Source organism: Puma concolor, chromosome C2 (genome assembly GCF_028749965.1).
Source record: "Puma concolor isolate L17-30 chromosome C2, mPumCon1.1.hap2, whole genome shotgun sequence".
In the NCBI taxonomy this organism is placed as follows: domain Eukaryota; kingdom Metazoa; phylum Chordata; class Mammalia; order Carnivora; family Felidae; genus Puma; species Puma concolor.
The window spans coordinates 34,440,498-34,461,661 of NC_141675.1; the positions used below are offsets into that span (position 1 = coordinate 34,440,498).

General features: G+C 38.5%; 1 protein-coding gene and 1 pseudogene across 6 annotated transcripts in view; one reads left to right on the top strand and one right to left on the bottom strand.

Annotated features, from left to right (window-relative positions):
• LOC112850019 (small ubiquitin-related modifier 2 pseudogene) overlaps positions 1 to 21,164 on the top strand; it is a 243,033-nt pseudogene that overhangs the window by 32,770 nt on the left and 189,099 nt on the right. The gene's annotated exons all lie outside the window — the stretch shown is intronic.
• PIK3CB (phosphatidylinositol-4,5-bisphosphate 3-kinase catalytic subunit beta) overlaps positions 1 to 21,164 on the bottom strand; it is a 191,641-nt gene that overhangs the window by 8,719 nt on the left and 161,758 nt on the right. For 4 of the 5 annotated variants that reach the window (XM_086674378.1, XM_086674381.1, XM_086674379.1 and 1 more), the window contains 6 exons: positions 20,627 to 20,736; positions 19,076 to 19,154; positions 4,002 to 4,169; positions 2,843 to 2,966; positions 1,602 to 1,747; positions 247 to 379 (listed from right to left, as the gene is read on the bottom strand). In XM_086674378.1, coding sequence (XP_086530504.1) covers positions 247 to 379; positions 1,602 to 1,747; positions 2,843 to 2,966; positions 4,002 to 4,169; positions 19,076 to 19,154; positions 20,627 to 20,736 — 760 coding nt within the window. The remainder of the gene's footprint in view (positions 1 to 246; positions 380 to 1,601; positions 1,748 to 2,842; positions 2,967 to 4,001; positions 4,170 to 19,075; positions 19,155 to 20,626; positions 20,737 to 21,164) is intronic. The other variant, XM_086674382.1, reaches the window with a different exon arrangement.

Genomic DNA, 21,164 nt, shown 5'->3' on the forward strand with positions numbered 1-21,164 from the left:
ATACATCCTCCATAGTGACATGCAAATGTTGAAATCTCGGCCATGCCTCCCCAGCCATCACGAAGCTGTGTGCTTCATGTTCTCACAAGAGAATTACTCAGCTTCTTGTCACTACCACTCCTGGGCAGGAACAGTTTCACAGGAAATGGCTCTGTTCCATTCCCTTTGAACATGTGAATGAAATAGGCAGGTACAGCTGAACTTCATGCCTACAAACTCCAATATACAAAGAAAAGGGTTTTGTACCTTAAGATACTGTATATCCTTGACTGATGTGAGCTCAGGAAGCCCTGCAGTCAACATCAGTGCAAAAAGAGTGATGAAGAGATTCCCGTGACGTCGTAAAATCAGATATGCATCCTCACAACACTGGCGGAAACTTGAGTTGATACAAGAAATCACAAGAACATGATGTTAGAGGAGAGAGAGCAAATTTCACAAAGGAAAACAAGACAGACATATCTAGACTTTCCATAACAGCTAGAAGTTTTCTCTGAACTAAAGGTTCATTTCTGATTTTTAAAACTCTTTGAAAATTGGCCCAAGAATAAAATTTACATAGAATGTCTAAAATCACACGTATCTTTTCAAAAACCCAACTAAATTGAAATTCTAATAAAAGGCTATATAACATTTACTCTGTGCTTTTTAATTCTATGAGACCTAAAAGCTGTTACAAAACAAATGGTAATTATAACCTGTGAGGATTTCTGAACATATTTCTAGACTCCAGATTTGTAGTCTAACTCCAGAGACTAGTTTGATTTTCCCCAAGTCAGTATCAATGCTTTTGCACTACACCTCCCTATCATCTTGTTTAAAGACAATTATTCAAGAGAATCATCCGATGCTATCTCCCTAATTTTGCCAAAAAGAAAAATGAACCCAGATACATATTCTGCAGAAACTCAGGCAGAAATAGAAATAATAGCAATCATTTGGCAAGCACATAGTATGAGTTGGTCATATCATATAACTTTAATTATCATAATAGCCCTAAAATTTATTTTTGTCTCTATTTTATTTATTTATATTTTTGTGAGTGAGAGACAGAGAGAGAGGTGCAGAGCGGGAGAGAGAATCCGCTGACAGCATGGAGCCGGACGTGGGGCTCAATCTCATGACTGTGAGATCATGACCTGAGCCAAAATCAAGAGTTGGACACTTAACTGACTAAGCCACCCAGGCGCCCTATGTCCCTATTTTAAGGTGAAGAAACAAAGACAAGAAGAAACATATAAGTAGTGAGGACTAGACCAGAGATTACAAAGTCCTGAGCCCTGGCTCCCTTAGAATGAGAGCAAAATGGCTGCCTCTCTCAGCATCTTATTATGAAATGTCTTAACAGTTTCAGAAAATTCTCTAAGACAGGTAAAAAGTGGTATACTCTTAGAATAAAACATAGTAGCTTATTTCAAATTTCTAGATTCTATTTCCCCTCTCTACACCAGAACATGGATCTGACAGGCAAATTCCCCCAAAGCCTCCCAGGTAGCAGTCTGTTTCCCTGAACTAAATATATCTCAACTAAGAAATGCCAGTCTAGCTAGTCAGATGAGAAAATGTCAGATGTTTATCCATGACATGAGGGCAATACTCACCGGCCAAATTTTTCTGTGTTTCCTGTTTTTCCTTGTTGAATCACATGAATGAAATCATAGGTAAGAATAAAAGGCACTCGTTCCCTTTTAATGCCAAATTTAGACTTGAAATTTCCAAGAATATGTCCAAAGTCAATGTGGAAGAGCTGGGAAACAAATGGGATTTAATTTCTCTGGTTCCAAATAGAAAGGCAAGATCTCAGCAGTCCTAGACCCCCAATACTACACTGATCCTCAACTTTTCTTGATGTATAGTTTCCCTCTCTTTTCTCTCTCTTTTCATTGACATATAGTTGATAAATAGTACTGTATTAGTTTCAGGTATACAACAGTGATTTAACAATTATTATAAAATGTTCATGAGCCCTTCTCTCTTTTCAAAAGCAAGAGGTCACATGGGAAGAGTGTTTCTAAAATGCATAGATCTTTATTCTTAATAACAACCTGGACCTAATACTAAACCACATTTACTCAGTGGGAAACACAAATCTTTAAAAAGGAAAATACACCCAAATAATAAACATGTCTGATTTTAAAAAGTCAAATGGTTCCACATATTAAACGATTTCAGTCAATATTTCTACATACAAAAACAAAAAAGAGAGTACATTCTTGCCCCACCAACCCCTCAACACCTTGAGTGCTACCACTTGGAGGTAACTTCTCCCCAATCTTTCATGTGATTTTCTTCCATTTTCAAAAATGGTATGTTTACTCTTATTTTTTACTTCCTAATTTTGAATTACTATTTTTATGATGGAAGGTAAAGATTTAGTACTCTGTGCTGATGCAATGCTATACAATGAGGCATATTATATCACAGTTTCAGGCTATATAAATACATTTCGAAGCTAAGGCATGTGGCAATGGTATATACTATGACTAAATTTTCTTTTTTGCCCATATTTTTCCTTGGCAAAGTTTTTTTTTGGGGGGGGGGGGCTTAGTGTCCTATGTCCTTATCACTAATTCTTCCCCAGATCTTATATTGAAAGAATAGGGTCATTCTGAATAACTGCAATTGACTTTTCAAACATTAAAGGCTTATCACCTAACTTTGAGCAAATACACCAATGAATATATGAAGCAGATGGTATGTGAAATAAAGGATGGAGAAATAAAGGAAAGCACAAAGACATGACTCCCAAAATCACTAAAGAACCTGCCTGAATTTCACAAGAGACTGTGCTGTATGTAACAGCATCACCAAGGCCCCTGGCAGACTCTGGGGAGCAGCTCACCTGGCCGGTTTTCTTGACCATGATGTTGTCACTATGTCTATCACCAATCCCAAGGACATAAGAAGCTACACAGTAGCCGGCACAGGACAAGGTAAACTCTTCAATGGCTCGGTCTAGGTCATCCCTGAATACAAGAGAGAGAGAGAGGAAAAAAAAAAAAGAAGCAACAAAGGTTTTCAGTCTCTAAAAGTATGAGATGAGACCCAATTCACACTTCTGTTTCCTTTTTAATTGTGAATAGAAAGGCAACACAGAGCTGCCAAAACCCTATGAGCCAAACATGCTGGATCAGCGGAGAGAGGGAGGGTGATCACTGCAGGAGCAGGGCAGAGAAGAATCAGCAGGAACCAGATAATGGACCTAAGCCATTCAAACTGCTGTGTTTCCCTGGGCTTGGGAGTAGCTTCATATCTGTAATTATACAAGGTCACCATCAGCTTTGCTCAATGATGCTGGGCATTTGAACCTTTTTTGGTCAGTTTGACCTAACACTAGAATTCCATATTAAAAAGTTAACTATTAAATTTTCAACAGTTCAAGTCACTGACTCAAATTAGAAGTTAGGAATACAGATCCTTTAGAGACAAGGTTTTAAGATCAAAATCTGAAAACTAATTCTCACATACCAGTCCTTCGATTTTGCCAATGATGAAATGTAAGTCCACCTTTGAAGTCTTTAGCCAAAAATATTTATAGTGTTTTCCCTCACTGTGAAATTCCTTAATTGCCTATGATCAGGACTTTTCCAACAGAGTAACCATTAATAACACAGTTCCTAGCATTGTATTTTTTAATTTGGAGAGATCACAGTCTACAAACTCATTTACTTCTATTGTAAAAATCCTCTGAAAACTTACCTAAGTTCATACATACATTCACGTAATTACAGAAGTTGACACATTTAAAAAAATTATTTTTAAAAATGATAAATTCTTAGATTGTAACTACTACAAGGCTTTGAAATGTGATCTAGATAAAGTAGAATTTAATGCTAACCATCTTTAGGAAGACTTTAGGAAGGCCTATCTGTCACTGATCTAACCTGAAATAAAGCAATAAATAACACTACCATTTCCTCTAGGACACTGCTGATTCTACTTGGAAGAATAGTGATTTGTTTGGCTGTTTGTTTGTTCAGAAGAATGATAAACAAACTGACCCAGAGTTGTATTCTTTAAGCCAGTTCAGAAGGGCGTCTTTGTTGAAGGCTGCTGCTGCAGCCACATTGCTACTGTTCAGCTGAATGTCAGCAATTGTTTCAGAGGTGCTCACAACTTCGATGAGGCCAGAGCGGTCTCCTGTTGCTAAACAGCCATAAGGCAGCATCCTGAAAGGGAAAAAAATGGGCATAGTCACATGTGTATGTTATCCATAAAATGAAACATTAATAGAGGAAGTTTCTTCTTTGATGTTTTTAAAAGTTTTATTACTATTGATACCTTTGCCATTTTTCTACTATTGTCATGTGGAAAAATACAAGTTCTATTTTCTGTTAGGGAGTAAATCTCTTGGCCAACAAATGGAGTAATTTACTAGAATGCCAATGTACTAGCTAAATGTATAATTTGTTATCTAGTTATTCTGGTGAAATATTCTACTTTTTTATGTAGATGGACAGAAGCGTATCAGAAAAAGGTTTTTGGGGCACCTGGCTGACTCAGTCCTAAGAGTGCAACTCTTGATCTCAGGGTCATGAGTTCTAGTTCCATGTAGTGTGTAGAGATTACTTACATAAATTTTTTAAACCTTAAAAAAAAAGTCTTTCGTTTTTACTCTAAATTTTGGTGAAAGGAATCACCCTTTATGGAGCACATAACAAACAGGTGCCACGCAATGGGCTAGGCACTTTACACATTACCTTGCTTAATGAATGGCAACTCCATCCTTCTAGTTGTTCAAACCCACAACCTTAAGGTCAACTTTGACTCTTCATCTCATGCCCAGCATTTACCTGTCTTGAAAATGTGTAAAGTACTTCTCTGCCTCCACTCTTCCTTCTGCTTCTACCATAGACCAAGCCACTATCAACCCTTACTCAATTATTCAAGTTTCCTTATTAGTCTGCTTCCACATCATAGTCTGTTTTAAATGCAACAGCAATACAGGGGTGCCTGGGTGGCTCAGTCGGTTAAGTCTGAGTCAGTCTGACATCAGCTCAGGTCATGATCTCATGATTTATGAGTTCCAGCCCTGCATCAGGCTCTATGCTGACAGCTCAGAGCATGGAGCCTGCTTCAAATTCTGCATCTCCCTCTCTCTCAGGCACTCCCCAACTCTTGCACTCTCTCACTTTCTGTCTCTCAAAAATGAATAAACATTAAAAAAAAAATGCAACAGCAATATAATCCATTTTATCTATTTTTCAATATATGAAATTTATTGTCAAATTGGTTTCCATACAACACCCAGTGCTCATCCCAAAAGATGCCTTCTTCAATACCCATCACTAATCCATTTTAAAAGTATGCATGTTATGTCACTCCACGTTAATTTCTGCAAAGGCTTCCCACCTTAGGGTGAAAGCCGACATGTTTGCCTAGTTCACAAAGCCAGACTTCAATCTGGTCCCACTTCACCTCTCCTAGTATCCTCCCTCTTGCTCACTTTATCCCTACTACACCAGCTTCCTTGCTATTCCTCAAGCAGATCAGGCATAATATTCCCTCATTCCTTTACATGTGTTATTTTCTTTGCCTAGCACACCTTTCCCTAAGACTTCTACATGATTTACTTCTTTACCCAAGACATCTACATGACCCTCTTTGACACCTTTGCTGAAATGTTACTGTCTCTGAGAAATTCCTGATCATCCTATCTGAAATTGTGACACTGTCTGTGACATAATACTTACTATCTCTTCCCCACTTTATTTCCTCTTTAGCCTTCAACACAATCCAAACATCTTGTACATTTTATTTATGTGTTTGCTTACAGTCTCTCTCTCTACCACTAGGATGAAAGTTCTACCAGGCAGGGATGTTTTTTTCCCTGCTATATCCCCAGTGCCTGACAATGTGCCTAGCACAAAGTAGACACTCAATAAATTTTAAAAAAATTTTTTAATTTTTATTTTTGAGAGAGAGAAGCAGGGGAGGGGCAGAGAGAGAGAGAAGGAGACACAGAATCTGAAGCAGGCTCCAGGCCCTGAGCTGTCAGCACAGAGCCCATTGTGGGCCGTGAACTCACAAGCTGTGAGATCATGACCTGAGCCGAAATCAGACGCTTAACAGAATGAGTCACCCAGGCGCCCCTAAATATTTTTGAATGAATAGACAAATTTAATAATAAAAATCCTTGTAAGGTAAGATCTCAATTTTACAAATGAGAAACAAAAGTAACTTGGAAAAGGTCACATATTTAACTAAGTCTAAGATCTAAAACAAGTCTGTGTGGCTCTAAAACTCTCTTTATAACTTAACACAGTCTCTAGAATCACTGACCGTGTAACAGCCCTCTCCAGCTGTTCTTGTTAAAATAATTTTTGCTAAATCGATAGGTAGCACTTTGCTTTGAATTTCATTTATATGATCCCTAATGAAAATAAACATTTTCTCAGGTCTCTTTTAGCCATTGTTTAAAAAATGTTTGTTTGTTTATTTATTTTAAGAGAGTGAGCACGTGCATGAGTGGGGGAGAGACAGAGAGAGGGAGAGAGAGAATCTCAAGCAGGTTCTGCATTGTCAGTGCGGAGCCCTATGCAGGGCTCAATCTTGTGAACTGTGAGATCATGACCTGAACAGAAATCAAGAGTCAGACACTTAACCAACGGAACCACCCAGGTGCACTTCTTTTAGTCATTTAAAAATAATTTCTTTTGTGAACTGAGTATTTACATTCTTTCCCTATTTATTAGGGTTTTAAATATTTTCGTTAGTGATACATAGGACATCTTTACATATTAACATTATCCTTTTCTTCTTTTGGCTGTAAACATCTTCTCCAGTTTTGTAAAAACTGTATTACCATTACAGCAACTCCAAAATGGAATGTGATACCTTGGGAAGTTCAAATAAAAGGTGACTAGAGAAAATGCAATGGATGAAATTCATGGACTCAATTAATATATGGGTACAGCTAAGTGCCAAGCATTGTTTGCTGCTGGTGACACAAAAAGGAGCAAAAAAAAAAAAAAGCAGTCCTTGCTCTCACTGAGCAGACAAGGCACAAATGCACAATGTGCATGTGATCTCTGAATGAGAATTGCTATGAGAACATGTCGAGAGTTAAGCAGCATCTTGATGAGTAGGAAGGACAGCACAGCTAGAGGAAAATACAAGGAGGAGTGCAAAGGCAAGGTGAGAACCAGAAACCATCAGTGTTGGAAAGACTATGCAGGGCCCTATAGACCATGTAAGAACTTCTGTCATTCTGCTAAAGACACTCAGAAAGCTTTGAAGGACTTTATGAAAGAGGGGTGTGTGTGGGGGGGGGGGAGGCAGAGAATGTATGAATGTGTTACTGTGTCTAATAATCAGATAAAAGAGCCGATTTTAATAAACAGTCCCTAAATTTCGATACAACCAAGAATTCAATTATTTTATGCCTCTTCTAAGCACTTTCTTAGTTCAAACAAAGTAAGGTCGGGAACAGAATCACAAAACTACATGCTGGCAGTGTGATATACCAACAGACTGCTTTTCATCTGTTTTTGTTTTGTTTTGTTTTTGTTTTTGTTTTTGTTTCCTTTTAAAAAGTTACCTTTCAATAAGCAAAGTAGCTTGGAGCATGGAAGCTTTCCCAACACCCCTATTCTTATCATGACACAACACATGTGAGGCAAACACTCTGTGGTTTAACTGCACTTTGGCTCACTTTCCTGCTTCTCCTCCCACCTCACTTGCAGCCAAACTGGGCAAAAATCCAACAACTTCCTCTTCAAAAGCGTGCAATGATAAAAGCATTCAGTGTCTTGAGGATGAAACTCTCACAATGGGAAGGAAAAAACATCCTTGTCAGACAGACAGTTTGACAGAAGTCAGGCTGGGGACAAACTCTTAGAACCCTGATCATCTCACATGGGCCTGTTTTGCACTCAACTTTATAAAGGCCATAAGAACAACTGGTAAAGTTTCCCTTCCTTTCTCAGACTCTCTGATCCAAGGAGCACTTTGTTATCTTTCCACTAATCAAGAATTAAAATATAAATTCTACAGCTGAGGGGATGGCAGCCCCATAACCCTACTCTTAATGAGTATGTAGAAAGTTTTCTCGGGCTTTGACTCTGACATATTGACCCAATTTGAGTGGTGACTTAGCCCCTTGCCTCCAAAAGAGGAAAGTGTAATTCCTTTACCTAATGTTTGCATCGTTTCCATATTCTTCCCTAATCCTTCCAAGACTATTACCAGTGTCATTACAGAAGTGTTGATTAGCACTCTTAAAAGGGAAGTAAATCCCATTAATGTAACTCAGATGTAAAGTCACAATGAAGACAACTGTCCAAAATTCAGGGGGTGGTAGAAGACTATGAAATCTACCGAAGGCCAAATAGATTTACATACAGACAACCTAGGAGACTTGACAGAAGAGGCTGAATACCTATTATTTGGTGACTGAGGAGGTCAGAGTGTTCTAACATACTGATAGGCTTACAGATGTTCTAATTTAGTATAAAAAATATCAAGAGTATCTTTGGGACATCAGAGAAAAATGAAAATGAGAAATAGGCACTTTCATTCATGCTAACATGGCACTGTTACAAATACTAAACTATTCTGGTCAAAGTAATACAGCATAGAAGGTACCTGAAGATTTGAGATTGAATTTACAAGAGTGTGTGCTATGTGACCCAGCTTAACCTGAACAGCTGGCCAAAAGAAAACAAACAATAGGAACAGTGAAGCACGCATATTTATAGAAAGAGTAAAAAAAGTTTGGTGAGAAAATGGTATTCATTTGGAAATGAACCCTAAAGAATTAAAGTTCCACATATTTTAAAAACATGGGGTCAGAGTACAAAAAGTCAGCAGAGATCCCCCTGGACAGACAAGTTCCTTTTTCTTGTTAGATACTTGTTGCTTCCCATAAGAGAGACACTAGGTTTATTTCTAGCACTCCCACATGTGGTTTCCTCCCTTGGCCTGAGGTCACACAATGAATTTCATTTGATGCTATATGTATTTTACAGTTGAATAGAATGGGTAAAATAAAACAGCAAAGAGAAAAGAACTTGGTTGGGAATTTTTAATTAAGGCAATGGAAGGGAGACAGGGAAACCAAAGGGACTCGCAAAAGAAATAGCTCTTTTGTTCCCTTTGCTTTTTTTCCTGCTTCTCTTCTTACTAGGACCTGCACCCCGGCCCTACATATGCCTTAATGCGTGTCCTCCTCATAAGGGACAAACAATGGTATCTTTGGAGTCTTCCAGCAAAATTGGTAATATCGAAACCACTGGCGCTAGGCATCTCAATGCCAAGACCACTGGTTTCAAGAAACAAGTGACTCTGATAGACACCTGGCCTCTGTCCTTGTTCTACCTGGTTCCTGGATGCCTGAGAGGACATGTACACCACACGACTGTCCCCAATAAAAACCCCCACACCTCAGATAAAACCATACTCATGCTCCTTTCCTTTCCCAGTGTTCCAGACGGTTCATCTGTATCTGCTCTCCCTTTATCTTCAAAAAATTCTTCCACCTCCTGCTGGCTCCCAAATAATCTCTATCCTGTGTGAAACCAGGGACCCTCTTGGCTGTTCCTGCAGGACCTTCTCTGAGTCCTTGGATCTGGCCTGGCATCAAATCATTTGATAAAATGATAAAATCATTTTTGCAGCAGTTTATTTTTTTTTTTTAATTTAAAAAAAAAATTTTTTTTTTTTTTTTACCTTTATTTTTGAGACAGAGAGAGACAGAGCATGAACGGGGGAGGGTCAGAGAGAGGGAGACACAGAATCTGAAACAGGCTCCAGGCTCTGAGCTGTCAGCACAGAACCCGACGCGGGGCTCGAACTCACGGACCGCGAGATCATGACCTGAGCCGAAGTCGGCCACTTAACTGACTGAGCCACCCAGGCGCCCCTGTGGCAGTTTACTTTATAGGAAGGGTCAGCAAACTTTTGGAGATTAAGCCGGAGAGTAAATATTACAGACTATCAGGTCACTACTCAATTCTGCAGTTACAGTATAAAAGCAGCCACAAGACGGTATGTAAACAAATGGGCTGTGGCTGTGCCAATACACCTTTATATACAAAAAGTAGGGGGTGGGCTGGGGGACAGTGTAGACCAGACCCTCTGGGTTTATGTTCCTCAGGCAGAGTTCACAACCACCCATTCCTCTTATCCATCCAGTATTTCTTACATGTATGTGGTTGACTAAAAAACTTGATACCTATGCAAAACTAATTCTATTTTTTTACACCATTATATTATAAATTCCTCCTAATTTAAAAGCAAAAGTCTGGGACGCCTGGGTGGCTCAGTCGGTTGAGCGTCCGACTTCAGCTCAGGTCACGATCTCGCAGTCCGTGAGTTCGAGCCCCACGTCAGGCTCTGGGCTGACGGCTCAGAGCCTGGAGCTTGCTTCCGATTCTGTGTCTCCCTCTCTCTCTGCCCCTCCCCCGTTCATGCTCTGTCTCTCTGTCTCAAAAATAAATAAATGTTAAAAAAAAAATTTTTTTTTAATTAAAAAAAAATAAAAGCAAAAGTCTGTCACTTACAGTGCTCAAACGGTCCTTTTTAGATACATTGTAATCTCACTCCCTTATTCCAATCATATCTATAAGTCCCATAAAAGGAAAAACACCAACATCAAATTGCTCTTTCTATTTCAACAGCACTAAAAAGCTTATCCTGCAAGGATCCAAGACTAGAAAACTCTTGCCTTCTTTAAAGAAATAAAACCTCAAATCAATGGAAAATTACTATTTGGGGCACCACAACACTGTGATAGACAAAGGGTTACTACTAAACATGTCTTCCCATGACTGTTTTCTTGCTTAGGCTGGTAAAATGAAGAAATAACATCAAGTGTACAGTCTGATAGACCTGGATATGAACTTGGCTCCTACAATTAATATTTTTGTAACATTTGACAAATTGTTTAAAATCCCCTGAGCCTTGGGGCACCTGGTGGCTCAAGTGATTGAGGGACTGACTCTTGATTTCAGCTCAGGTCATGATCCCAGAGTTGTGGGATAGAGACCTAAGGGTGGAGCCTGCTTAAGATTCTCTCTCTCCCTCTGCCCCTCTGCCCCTCTCCCCCACTTGTGCCCTCTCTTAAAAAAATAAAAAAATTAAATTAAAAAATCCCTTTAGTCTTAATTTTCCTCATCTGCTAAAAAAGAATAATATCACCTCATAGAGTATTTTTAACTTACATGACATTACATAGGTGAAGAACCTAATACTATGCCTGGTTTAGCAAGGATTTTTTTTTTTAATTTTTAAAATTTATTTATTTATTTGGAGAGAGACAGAGACAGCATGAGTGGGGGAGGGTAGAAAGAAGAGAGGAGGGAGGGGAGGAGGGAGGGAAGGAGGGAGGGAGGGAGGCGGGAGGGAGGGAGGGGGGAGAGAGAGAGAGAGAGAGAGAGAGAGAGAGAGAGAGAGAGAGAGAATCCCAAGCAGGCTCCACGCTGTCAGCACAGAGCCTGATGTGGGACTCGAACCCAGGAACTGTGAGATCCTGATCTGAGCCAAAACCAAGAGTCAGATGCCCAACCAACTGAGCCATGCAGGCGCCCCACAAGTGTCTTAAGTTTAAAAACCCTAAAATATATTTAGTTATGAAGAAAACAATTCAAATTTCAAAACTTAATCAGGAAATACTTATAAGAATAAAGTCAATGTCAAGTATAACTATTTCCAACAAACTTGTGGACTAAGTTGCTGTAGATTCTAAAACACATAAAAATTACAGATAAAGTCAAAAAGGTTTTATAAATAGTTATGGTAAATAAAGAAAGAAAAGGAGAACTCTGGGTCCCAGAAACTATTCATAGCACTGGCTGAGCAAACTTACTAACTTGGTTGACAATTTAATGTCCATGAGAAGAGAGCTATGGCCTTGGGCCCATAAGAGACAGGATCTAGACCTGTGATCCTAAACAAAGCTGGGGATCTGAAAGCGCTAGCGCTGTCAAGTGTATGAAAAGGGAACTAGAAAATGTCTGCTCACTGACCAGAAGATGTGGCATGAAAGTCTGCCATCTACCTTGTGCACTAGATGGGGGGAGGAGGGGAACTTTCATGAAAATGCAGAAACTCAAGCCTTCCTACATTCTCATGAGATCCAAGTATAAACTATCTATGAAATATGACAGCATGAAGGCTAAGAGTTAAAATAAAAACCGACTGATTGTGTGTAAAGACCTTGGGGAACAGTAGAAATTAAGCACAAACTCATTTTGGGAGGGTACTTTCATACCCTAGGGAGCAAAGGACCCCTCAGAGAAAACACAGTCGACACTAACAATGAATTCAAAACCAAACATTATTAACTACACAAGAAAATGAAACTGGACAATGCAGAAGAGAAATTTAGTGAACTGGAAAGACAGTAAACAAGAAACTACAAAGAATGTCACATAAAAGTGGGAAATAGGTGGGGCACCTGGGTGGCGCAGTCGGTTAAGCGTCCGACTTCAGCCAGGTCACGATCTCGCGCTCCGTGAGTTCGAGCCCCGCGTCGGGCTCTGGGCTGACTGCTCAGAGCCTGGAGCCTGTTTCGGATTCTGTGTCTCCCTCTCTCTCTGCCCCTCCCCCGTTCATGCTCTGTCTCTCTCTGTCCCAAAAATAAAAATAAAACGTTAAAAAAAAAAAAAAATTTAAAAAAGTGGGAAATAGGTAAGACAGGTCAAGAGACATGCAGGACAAAACAGGAAAATCCAACACACCTCTATTAAAGCTGCAGAAGACTGTGACAGTTTTATAGGGACTAAAACAAGCTGTATTTTCGCTAATTGTAGAGATACACTGAGAATAGGGGAGAAAAGATAAAAAGAAATCCATACACTAACAAACTATAGTAAAACTGCAGAAACCAAAGGCTAAGAGAAATTTGTTTTCTGCATTGGGGTAAAAAAATACCATTCAGACTGACAGCAGATTTGTAAAAAGTAACAGGTCAGAATACCAGGTGCCCCTAGACAAAAATGTAAAAACACTTATTTTAAGTATATTCAAAGAACTAAAAGAAATCATGTCTAAAGAACTAAAGGAAAGGAAAGCCTGAGAATGATGAATTATGATCATATAGTCTCTGTTATTAAGAAACAAATTATTTAGGGGTGCTTGGGTGGCTTAGTCAGTTAAGCATCCAACTTCAGCTCAGGTCATGATCTCATGGTTCCTCAGTTCCAGCCCTGCGTCGGGCTCTGTGCCGACAGCTCAGAGCCTGGAGCCTACTTCAGAATCTCTGTCTCCTTTCTCTCTGCCCCTCCCCCGCTCTGCCTCTCAAAAATAAATAAATATTTTTTTAAGTTTTTTAAAAAAGAAACAAATGAAACAAATTTAAATTACCCAAATAAAAATTCTGAAGTTGAAAAGGAGAACTGAAATATAAAATTCACTAGACAGACACAATAGCAGATTTGAGCAGCAGTGAGAAAAAATCCGCAAACTTTAAGATAGATCAAGTATCCAATCAGAGGAACAAAAGGAAAATAATGAAAAATTAACACAACCAGCAAGTAAATAATGGTTGTACAGAGAGAAAAAAGGCAAAAAGGTATATGAAAAAAGCTAAAAACTTCTGAAATTTAATGAAAAACAATAATCTACATATCCAAGAGGCTCAATGAATTCAAAGTCAAATAAACTCCAAGAAGGACTAAATATATTATAACCAAACTGTCAAGATTCAAATAACAGAATCTCGAGGGGTACTTGAGTGGCTCATTTGCTTAAGCGTCCGACTCTTGATTTCGGCTCAGGTCATGATCTCATGGTTTGTGAGATTAAGCCCCACATCGGGCTCTGTGCTGACAGCACGGAGCCTGCTTAGGATTTTCTCTCTCCTTCTCCCTCTCTCTGCCCTCCCACAGTTCACATGTGTGTGTTCTCTCTCTGTCAAAATAAAAGAAATAAACATTAAAAAAAAAAACCCAAAAACACTGGGGCACCTTGGTGGCTCAGTCGGTTAAGTGTCCAACTTCGGCTCAGGGTCATGATTTCACAGTTTGTGAGTTCAAGCCCCATGTCGGGCTCTGTGCTGACAGCTCAGAACCTAGAGCCTGCTTCAGATTCTGTGTCTCCTTCTTTCTCTGCCCCTCCCCTGTTCATGCTCTCTCTCTCTCTCTCTCTCTCTCTCTCTCAAAAATAAACATTAAGGAAAAAATAAAAAGCCAGTATCTTGAAAATAATAAGAGAGATGTAACCAATCCCTTACAGGGATTCCCCTCACCCCCTGCCAAATTAAATAATTTCTCATCAGAAATCTTGGAGGCATGAAAGCAGTGGGAGGACATGTTAAAATGTGGTGAAAGACTGAAAACAGAGAATTCAAATTCCAGTAAAAGTATTCTTCAAAAACAAAGGAGAAATTAAGATTTCCCAGATAAATAAAGAGAATGAACAGAAGTTGGAGGACTCACTTCTGAATTTCAAAACTTAATACAAAGCACAGGAATCAAGAATGTGCATAAAAACAAACATGTAGGGGCGCCTGGGTGGCGCAGTCGGTTAAGCGTCCGACTTCAGCCAGGTCACGATCTCGCGGTCCGGGAGTTCGAGCCCCGCGTCAGGCTCTGGGCTGATAGCTCAGAGCCTGGAGCCTGTTTCCGATTCTGTGTCTCCCTCTCTCTCTGCCCCTCCCCCGTTCATGCTCTGTCTCTCTCTGTCCCAAAAATAAATAAACGTTGAAAAAAAAAAATAAATAAATAAATAAAAACAAACATGTAAACCAATGAAAAAGAATTTAGAGTTTAGGTAAAAACCCTCACATTTATAGTCAGTTGATGCATGACAAGAGTGCTAAGACAACTTACTGAAGAAAGAATAGTCTTGGGGTACCTTGGTGGCTCAGTCAGTTAAACGTCTGACTCTTGATTTCGGCTCAGGTCATGATTGCACAGTTCATAGGATAAAGCTCCCCATCAGGCTCTGCACTGACAGCACAGAGCTTGCTGGAGATTCTCTGTCTCCCCACTATTCCCATGCTTGTGTGTACACTCTCTCTCTCTCTCTCAAAATAAACGTTAAATAAATAAATAAATAAATAAATAAATAAATAAATAAATAATAAAAAGCTATTCTAAAAAATGTATGACAGTAAATGGAAAATACTGATCAACTAGACAATTCTTAACCTCTAGACTGACTCAAGAGGGGAAAAAAATCTGGTAAGTCCAATAATCAATAAGAAAAATCAGTAGTCAAAAAGACCTAGACTCCAAAATCAACACCAGAACCAAATCTTTGCAGAGAGGGAAGAGGGGAAAGCACACTAACTTTGCAAATAAAATTTGCAAAATAAACTATAGAAGAATATCCTTGAAAATAATTGCACAGAGAAAAGTATTTTTTTTAAATAATGTACTAAAAAATATAAACCCCTAAGGAACCTAGGTAATTTATAGCAACGGAAAACACAGTACTTTTCAACAATGAAAACAATACTGAACCAAAATATTAATAAAAGAAATGCAAATTAAAGTTCTATGGAGATACCATGTTATATCCATTAGATTTGCAAAAAATCAACAAGTTAACTGGCAAGGAGATACTTCTGGGTGGAAACAACACTGGTACAACCATTTGGACAATAGTGGTAAAGTTGAAAATACATATGTCTCGGGGCACCTGGGTGGCTCAGTCAGTTAAGCGTCTGACTTCGGCTCAGGTCATGATCTCATGGTCCGTGAGTTCGAGCCCCGCGTGGGGCTCTGTGCTGACAGCTCAGAGCCTGGAGCCTGCTTCGGATTCTGTGTCTCCCTCTCTCTCTGACCCTCCCCCGTTCATGCTCTGTCTCTGTCTCAAAAGTAAATAAACATTAAAAAAAAAAATTAAAAAAAAATACATATGTCTCATTTATGAGTAAGCAATTCCACTTCCAGCTATTATAAACTAAAGACATCTTCCATATGTGAATGGTGAGCTATTTAGAAGTGTTCAAACTCCAACAAATTTTTTGTTATTGTTGGAAAAAACAATGAATGTAAATAGCTATTAACAAAAGAATGGATAAACTTTTATATTTATTCAAAACATTAATAAAGAAGTGAAAATAACAAATTAGAACATCACATATTAATCTTATTAAATCCCGAAAAATGTTGTGAGAAAAAAGTAAAAGTTGCATGTGGTATGATAGCATTTCAAGTTCAAAACATACAATGGATACAAAATGTATAAATAAAGCACAAAAATCTATATATTATAGCTTTAGAATAGTGGTTAATTCTGAGATGTGAGAAAGTAGGGTAGAATGAGAATGCATTAAAATTTTATCTGCGTGTTTAATTCCTTTTTTAAAAAAGTTCAGTTAGACGGAATGGGAAAAGATATTTGCAAATGACATATCGGACAAAGGGCTAGTATCCAAAATCTATAAAGAGCTCACCAAACTCCACACCCGAAAAACAAATAACCCAGTGAAGAAATGGGCAGAAAACATGAATAGACACTTCTCTAAAGAAGACATCTGGATGGCCAACAGGCACATGAAAAGATGCTCAACGTTGCTCCTTATCAGGGAAATACAGATCAAAACCACACTCAGATATCACCTCACGCCAGTCAGAGTGACCAAAATGAACAAATCAGGAGACTATAGATGCTGGAGAGGATGTGGAGAAACGGGAACCCTCTTGCACTGTTGGTGGGAATGCAAACTGGTACAGCCACTCTGGAAAACAGTGTGGAGGTTCCACAAAAAATTAAAAATAGACCTACCTTATGACCCAGCAGTAGCACTGCTAGGAATTTACCCAAGGGATTCAGGAGTACTGATGCATAGGGGCACTTGTACCCCAATGTTAATAGCAGCACTCTCAACAATAGCCAAATTATGGAAACAGCCTAAATGTCCCTCAACTGATGAATGGATAAAGAAACTGTGGTTTATATACACAATGGAATACTACGTGGCAATGAGAAAGAATGAAAAATGGCCCTTTGTAGCAACGTGGATGGAACTGGAGAGTGTGATGCTAAGTGAAACAAGCCAACAGAGAAAGACAAAGGATCCTGAGAAACTTAACAGAAACCCATGGGGGAGGGGGGAAAAAAAAAAAAAGAGGTTAGAGTGGGAGAGAGCCAAAGCATAAGAGACTCTTAAAAACTGAGAACAGGGGCGCCTGGGTGGCTCAGTCGATTAAGCGGCCGACTTCGGCTCAGGTCATGATCTCGCGGTCTGTGAGTTCGAGCCCCACGTTGGGCTCTGTGCTGACAGCTCAGAGCCTGGAGCCTGTTTCAGATTCCGTGTCTCCCTCTCTCTGACCCTCCCCCATTCATGCTCTGTCTCTCTCTGTCTCAATAAATAAATAAATGTTAAAAAAAACAAAAAAACACAAACAAACCAAAAAAAAGAAAAACTGAAAACAAACTGAGGGTTGATGGGGGGTGGGAGGGAGGGGAGGGTAGGTGATGGGTATTGAGGAGGGCACCTTTTGGGATGAGCACTGGGTATTGTATGGAAACCAATTTAACAATAAATTTCATATATTGAAAAAAAATGTCAGTTGCAGACATACTAACATCTGTCATTTAATTGCTAAATATGTACATGTATTAAATCCCAAAGTAAAACACATAAAAATTTTAAATTATTTTCTATACTTTCATGTATGAAAGAGTGCACAATTTAGAAAAATAAAATATAAAGAATTAGGTAAAAGAGGAAAAGGTAAATTCTGAGATGTGGGAAGGCAGGACAGGAAATCAAGAGTCAGATGCTTAACCAACTGAGCCACACATGTGCCCCTCTTTCCAATTTCTAATTTTAAAGTAAATTCTGGGAATACTAGAGGTATAAATAAACTTGATACAGAGAGGTTAGTATTAATTTACAAAGACATGTGAATACTCGTGTTTTTGTTGCTTCAATCGTATCTTAAGCTATTTTATCGTTTAACAAAATCTTGGCTAGGAAATCAGTGGTATCCAACTGTTCTTGTATGTTGGAATTGTATGTTGTATTTGTACCTATATGTTGGAATTGATGTGTTCACATAATTATGACTAATATTTATTTTATATCTTGTATGAATAGCCTTTTCACATTTTTTCTCCATATTTCTTTTTTTTTTTTAAAGTTTTATTTATTTATGTAATCTCTACATCCAACACTGGGCTCAAACTCAAGATCCCAAGACCAAAAGTCACACTCTCTTCTAAATGAGCCAGACAGGTGCCCCTCTCCATATTTATTTCTATGAGCTCTTTAAATATTTAGGATCATTATCCCTCTGTTCTATTCACTATGAATATTAGGCCCAATGTGAGGCTTGACTTTTAATTTTGTAGGTTTGCAAGATTCAAATCTTATACTGTTAGGTAAATGATCAACATTTTGTTTGTGATTCTCTTCATTTGCTCCTGACCTTAGAAGATCTGACATTGATTAAACTTAAAAAAATTTTTTTCAATGTTTATTTATTTTTGAGAGACAGAGAGAGACAAAGCATGAGGAGGGCAGGGGCACAGAGAGAGGAGACACAGAATCCGAAGCAGGCTCCAGGCTCTGAGTTATCAGCACAGAGCCCAACGCGGGGCTTGAACCCACAAACCATGAGATCATGACCCAGGCTGAAGTCAGACACTTAACTGAGCCACCCAGGCTCCCGATTAAACTTTTAAAATCCATTATGTTTTCTTTTTTCTGTTGCCATAAACCTGTTCTGCTGTCTACCTCTAATAATGGTGACAAGCTAAAAACGCTGGAGCACCCTTGAACACTTCCCTTTAGGGAAGGTAGAGGAATCAGTGTTACCAGGCTAAGAAGACGGGCAGGCCATTCTCTGGCCTTGTCATTCTCATGACCACCAGTGCATCCTTCCTGAGAGTACCCTCAGAACCATAGGTTAGAGTGTGACTTGCTGCCTGTCTAGGCTTTACTGAAAGTGCAAACCTTTCTTTCTGGAGTCTCTGTAACATACACAGTTTTATATCTGATGAGGTTTCAGTAAGACAATGCATTCGACAGTATACCATAGAACTATAAAATGTTCTATAAATATTACCATGAACACCAGTTAATAATAATAGCAGGAGGGAAGGAATAAAAATTTTTACAATTTTACTATGGAAGGAATACAACATGAGACAAAAATAAATTCACTAGAAATCTCACCGAAGATCCAGACCAGCTTCTTTCCAAAGTAAATCCATCAAGCGCAACATCTGGAGTGTCAACATATCTTGTCGTAAATCTAAGGGGGGAATACTCTGCTTTATTATAAATGCTTTCCACGTTATGTCTAATAACATTAATTCAAGACTACTAATTCAGACAGAACTAAAATCAATGACCAATAGTGTTAATATTTTCCCAAAACTTTAATGTTGAGTATACTTATTTTGTTAAATATTAGGTTTGCTGGCTAGCATGTGCCTGTAACACTATTTCAGAAATTAAGGTAAATTTTTTTTTTTGAGAGAGAGAGAGGGAGAGAGCATGCACGCTCGCACAAACAGGGCAGAGGGAGAGAGAGAATCCCAAGCAGGCTACACCCTCGGTGTGAAGCGTGATGCAGGGCTGGATCCCACAACCCTGGGACCATGACCTGAGCTAAAACCAAGAGTCAGACGTTCAACTTACTGAGCCACCCAGGTGCCCCAAAGTAAGTAATATTTTTAATAGGGGTGTCTGGCTGGCACGGGCAGTTGAACATGTGATTCTGGATCTCAGGGTCATGAGTTTGAGCCCCACAAACTCACATTGAGTGTAGAGATTACTTTAAACAAAATAATTTTCAATTGTTTACCACGTGTAAGCTACAATACTGATTGTATGGATGACGTAATACTGTATAACACAGGAATGGCTATCTACAACATCTATACAATTCACACTGCTGATTTTTTTCTTTCCTGGTTGCATTTAGGGATGCACAGGAAGTTCTTAAAAATCACATAAGGAATTGTATGGTATGACAGATTACAGAATTGTAACAGTTGATTTTATTTGTTATCATATCCAAGGATAATTTTGAGGTAACAGAGGGCTTTGAAAGTATTGCTTTACATAGTAACATTCATATCATCAAGTGGGATTAGATGTCTAGCAAAACACTACAAGTTCTTTTTAAAATAGTTGTAAGCACACATATTATGGTAAGCATATTTACTAATGTACCTTTTATTCTTTTTAATAAACCCAACATACAAATACTATAATCCTTATGACCATGAAGAACCTGAAGTGCAATGAATTTTACGTGACTTATCTGTAATCATAACAACTAATGAGTGGTGGCTGTCTGGTTGGTGTAATCACCTCAGAGGCATTTCCTGTCAAAAAATATGAGTCATTAAGACATTTTAATTAAAATATAAAACTATGGCAGCGATATCAAAATTGTTGTCACTGAAACAGAATGTATGAATATACTACTGAAAATACTGTACTTCACAAGCTTCTTACCAAAGAATTAGACAGACTTTGTATTTTGTAGGAAAAAAAGATTTATTAGAACAGTGTATGTAAGTAAGCTGTAAAGATATTTTCTAAGAGGAAAAAAAAGGGATTCACAGGACACGCCAAATTCAACCTTATGCCCATTGATAGCTACCTCTGGGCTTGCATCTGTTATACGTTTACATATCATTTTTCATATAAAGCAAACTGACAACAAATGAAAAATACTAAGGAATTTGGTACTGTAAAAATCTCAGTACATACCATCACCATTTTTAAAAATCACTCCAACTGAATCCTCACCAAAAACTTTGTTGTTGTACACGAGCCACAAAGGCTTCATTTTGGAATCCATGTATTTACATTTTTCAACACTGAAATCAAACAAGGGGGAAATTAGTGCACTTCAATTTAAAGAAATGGCAAGACTGTAAATTTTGCCATGATGTATTAGACTTGGGGAAAACCCTCACCTGTTCCAATCAGGTCTGCAGAAGTCAAAACTAGAACATTTCCTCTTGGTAAAAAAGCAACTGGGGTGACAGCTTTGGTTGGCCTGTAGTGATGCCAGATGGGCTAGACTGAAAACCCAGATTTGCCCTTCTCACTACCTACGTTTAAAATTCTTCCTTTTCTTTCTTCTTTCCTTTCTTTCTTTCTTTCTTTCTTTAAAATTCTTCCTTTCTTTCTTTACTATTCTTCCTGAACTCTATGTTATTACAGATAGTCAATAACAACCAGATTATAGCATTAGATTAAAATTAGGAATATTATAACTTCATTACTTCTTACAGGGGGATCA